Below are 4,664 nucleotides of genomic sequence, written 5' to 3'. Positions count from 1 at the left end.
TAAAAAACATATTTTAGTTAAGGAGTTATTGATACTTCAAGTGCAAAATGATGATATAAAACCATGATAAAAATGCACTTTTAAGTACTAATCAGTTAGGAGAATAAATTGCTGACTCTTTATCCTTGTAGTATTAGAAAAGACAAGCCTAACAAGGCTGGTATTGGGCCGTACACATCAACCCCTTGTTCCACATGAATTGGGCTCTTCTTGGACCTGAACTAAATGAATTAAAGGCTGTCCTTCATGCTCCTTAAATGTTCCAAGCCTCTCTAGGTCCATTTTGTTCCATATGTTCTGAACAAGCCCATTCAATGCTTCTTTAAGCTTCTTAGCCTTAGCTCTTGTGATAGGCCCAATTGGCACCTCCAATGGGTTGTTGGCATGATTATGCTTGGTGTTAGGCTGATCCGCATCACCAACCTACCCTCCCTCACCATCTTTCCATCTCAACCAGTATCAGCCCCACCTCCCCTTCCCATTAACCTGCCGGTCCCCTCACCATCATTTCTATATATGTCTCTTGATTATTTTGCAAGTTCAGGTTTTACAGTGCCAACATTATCTCCATCGGATTCACCCTCCGTTGCAACCTCTCCATCCTTGTCGTCCGCATCTTCTTCTCCATCTCGGCACTCTACTCAGTCCCTTCCTGGTAGGATGTATACGTGAATCTCTCCATATATTCTCTTTCACAATAGACCTCCACTGATCAACCTTCTGCTCTGCCACCCATTTGGCAACATCCCATGATGCCGTGTCCTAGATAGCAGAAGATTGCCAACATCATCTCTGGATCTACTTTGCCAATTTTAGCTTCACGAGTAATGTCCCCCTCTACTTTTGAGCCTCTGAGTTTTAAGAAAGCTGACCAATACTTATACTAGCATACTGCCATGAAGGATGAAATTGCAGCCTTACATGCCAATGCCACTTGGTCATTAGTGTCATTTGATTCATCTATGAACATTGCTGGCTACTGATGGGTCTATAAAATCAAGTACCGTGTTGATGGGGCCATTGACTGTTACAAGGCTCGCTTGGTTACGCGGGGGGTTCACCCAACAAGAAGGTATCAATTATTCAGAAACCTTTAGTCTTGTTGTCAAACCGGCTATTGTTCGGTTAGTCCTCACGATTGCTGTCTCAAAAGGATGGTTGATCTGGCAATTTGATGTTCACAATGCTTTCTTTAATGACTCACTTCGTAAGGTTGCTTACATGTAACAACCCCTAGGCTTTGTTGACTATGCTTTTCCCACTCATGTCTGTTGCCTTCACAAATCTCTCTATGGCTTAAAACAAGCACCGCGGGCCTGGTACATGCGACCAGGTGATTTCCTCGTGACTATTTTTTTTCAGGCTTTAAATGTTGATACCTCCTGATTTATTCTGAATGTGAATCATGATATTTGTTACTTACTTGTCTATATGGATGACATCTTACTTACCAATAATAACTCTGAATTGATTCATTGCCTCATTACCTAACTGAGTTTGAAGTTTAAACTTCGTGATTTGAGTCATGCACATTATTTTTTGGGGATTGAAATTGCTCCCACCAATGTGGGTCTAGTGCTTAGTTAACATAAGTATGTTCTTGATATTCTGAGTCATGTGGGTATGTCATCGTGTAAACCTATTGACACGCCAACTTTAGTTTGCAAACTTGATTTGTAGTGTATTGTGTTGCTTTTGGATCCTACTCACTTCTGTCAAATTGTTGGTACTTTTTAGTATCTCATATTTACTCGACCAGACATCTGCTATGCTGTGAACAAGGTATGTTAGTTTATGTATACTCTTACTGAAGGCCTTCGGGCCGCTGTTAAGTGTATCCTGTGATACTTGAAAGGTACATCCTCCTTTGGTCTCAAACTTATTTAGTGACTCTATTTTATCTCTACATGGTTTTACTAATGTTGAATAGGCTGGCATATTGATGATAAAAAATTCATTGGTGGATATATTGTATTTCTTGGCATCACTCTCATTTCATGGAAATCTGGAAAGCAACGCGCTGTTGCTTGCTCCTCTACTAAAACAGAGTATAAGGTCTTAGTTGATGGTATTGCTGAGGTTCTGGCTTCGCTATCTTTTGTCAGATTTATGTTTCTCTTCTAGTTCTGCTACCACTATCTAGTGTGATAATTTGGGTGCTACTTATCTGTCTGTTAATCCGATCTTTCATGCTCATACGAAGCATGTTGAGGTCCATTATCACTTTGTTTGTGATCGAGTGACTAAGAAGGAAATTCAGATTCGCTTCATCTCCTTCAAAGATCAATTAGCCGACATTCTTACAAAGCCACTTGCTTCCTCTGCTTTTGCTTCTCTTCGTTCCAGCTTCACATGGATAACCAACCTTTAGCTTGAGGGGGTGTATTATGGGATGTGTTATAAAATAAAAAATGTTACAACCAGGAAATATTATGTTTCCTCTTATATATTTTTATCTTGTGTAATATGTTACACCATACCATATGTATAATGCCCTACTTATATAAATAGTAGAGGAGCTGCCCTGATTAAGATATTCATCAAATTATTACAAATCTCTTCTTTAACTTTTTATATCATCGAAAAATATGTATCTTAAATATTATCCCAGTTTTAATAAAATAATTTAAAAATTATATAATTTAGAAACTACTAAATTTTTTTAACATTAAGTTTAAAATGATTAAACTGATTATATAATTAAATAATATCTTAAATATCATATCATTTATTAAATCAGAATAATATCTCAAATAATTTTCTTCTTGTTCATTTTGTTTTTTATTTGAACATGTGGCATAATGCATGCTAATGATTTAATTTAAAAGTTTATTAAATTTATGATTCAAGTTATACATATTAAAAATAATAATTTTGAATATGAAATCATAAATGTTTTTTTTATAAAAATAAGAATTCATCATCGTGATTATTTTGAATATGAATACATTAATATGGGTAGTTTTAAAGAATGAAAAAATCTCAATGTTTTAAAATTGGCTTCAATTTTCTTCAGCTCTAGCCATGGACTTAAGGACATGAAACATTAATCTTTCCATTTAATTTTCGACTACTCAAACTTGCACGACCCTTATCGAGGGAGTTGGTGTGATATCATTTCAATGTTTTGGGCAAAATTATCTTGCTTTCAAAGACCGACATATACAACTAATCAAGCACTTAAAGTGGCCTTAATAATCAAACTTACAGCCAAGTGCTTTGCCTGCTGCTAAATCACTCTCATGAAATGGTTTTATCTAGCCAAGTGCATGCAAACTTCAGCTCTGATCACGTTATAATTTGATCACTACGTCATAACGAGAGATCCCTTTTATGCTATTTTGAGAAAATGAAGAATATCCTTGAATCAATTTTCTTCGAAAGAGACTCTTTTCTTAATATACTGTATAGGGTATCTCTTGATTATATATGGACATTGTATATTTCAATTGAAAAAAAATAAAAGAAAGCAGTAGCAAATATATTGTATATCTCAATTGAGAAAAAAGAAGAAGAAGAAAACAATACCAAAAATATTTTATTTATTTGTTGCAATCTTAAGTATTTTCTTATCTTATATATGTTGAACATTGAATAGAATAAAACTATTTTCAACCTCTTTTAATCTTGAGTTCTTTACTTAAATGGTAATTTGTCTCTTAGTATCAATGTTTTTTCAGTCAACTAGTTATAAATCCTATCACCTTATTCTATTTTAATTAAAATATAATTCAATATATATCACTGGATTCCACAATAAAAAAAAAAGTATTTAAGATACCTAGATGTATGTGGATTAGTCGTAGTAACCATTTTCAACATTGGATCAATCATTGTCAATGCAGTCCTAGTGTAATAAAACAATTAAAAGAGAAATGGTGTGTGCTAGATTATACTATGGATATTGTTCGAAAATCCCCGTATTCAAAGAGAGAATTAGAGAGAGAGAGAGAGAGAATCTCACCCACCACGAGAACTTAATCGATCTCGCAAGTTTGTGAGCATAATGTGTTAAGACTCTCTTTGAATTGTTTTATATCACTTGGACTGAGAGTAGTCTTAATCACGAGTATACAAATAATTAATTAATTGGTTCGTTCTTAAAACTTGGATTTTTTTTATTCTTTCTTCTTCTTCTTTTCCCTTCGGATTATTTGGGGATTTTCGAACGATATCCAGAGAACAAGCTCGACAAGCTACCAAAACACACAAGTGAATGCGGCCGGATAGGGACTTGGACCTTCTAACATTGGCCCATTGATCGGTATAAATAAAGATCATTACCTCTGATCTATTTTCATTCCAAAACCCCTACAAAAGATTCCATATCATTTGGCAAATAGATTTCTAATTTTCTTTTACAAATTTTTCTCAGCCCTTTTAATTTACTAGAAATGGAGGAGGTGGCAATGGAAAAATCAGTGTCCAAGAGTGATGCAACAAATAATCGACTGGAACTTCCGATGGAAAGCCTTAGCAATTTCCCCATCCCTAATGGTCAAAATCATTTCGAATTTGTTGCAATGGACATGGTAGACCGGCCATGGGAATTCAAGGTCTCCATTCGCAACGAGGGAAAATATAAGAAGCCTTGGATGTCAGGCCAATGGGGGAGCTATGCTCGTGAGAAAAGGTTGAAGCAAGGAGATAGAGTTAAGTTGATT

The 4,664-nt window shown here is 35.3% G+C and overlaps 1 protein-coding gene across 1 annotated transcript in view; it reads left to right on the top strand.

The window, feature by feature from the left end:
* The first annotated feature begins 4,322 nt into the window (after nucleotides 1–4,322).
* Nucleotides 4,323–4,664, top strand: part of LOC105113526 (uncharacterized) — an 8,692-nt gene continuing 8,350 nt past the window's right edge. The window contains exon 1 of the mRNA XM_011009729.1: nucleotides 4,323–4,633. Coding sequence (XP_011008031.1) covers nucleotides 4,395–4,633 — 239 coding nt within the window. The 5' untranslated portion in view covers nucleotides 4,323–4,394. The remainder of the gene's footprint in view (nucleotides 4,634–4,664) is intronic.

The sequence above is a fragment of the Populus euphratica genome, unplaced genomic scaffold (genome assembly GCF_000495115.2).
Source record: "Populus euphratica unplaced genomic scaffold, PopEup_1.0 scaffold429.1, whole genome shotgun sequence".
NCBI lineage: Eukaryota > Viridiplantae > Streptophyta > Magnoliopsida > Malpighiales > Salicaceae > Populus > Populus euphratica.
This window is presented reverse-complemented; position numbering and strand designations above follow the sequence as displayed.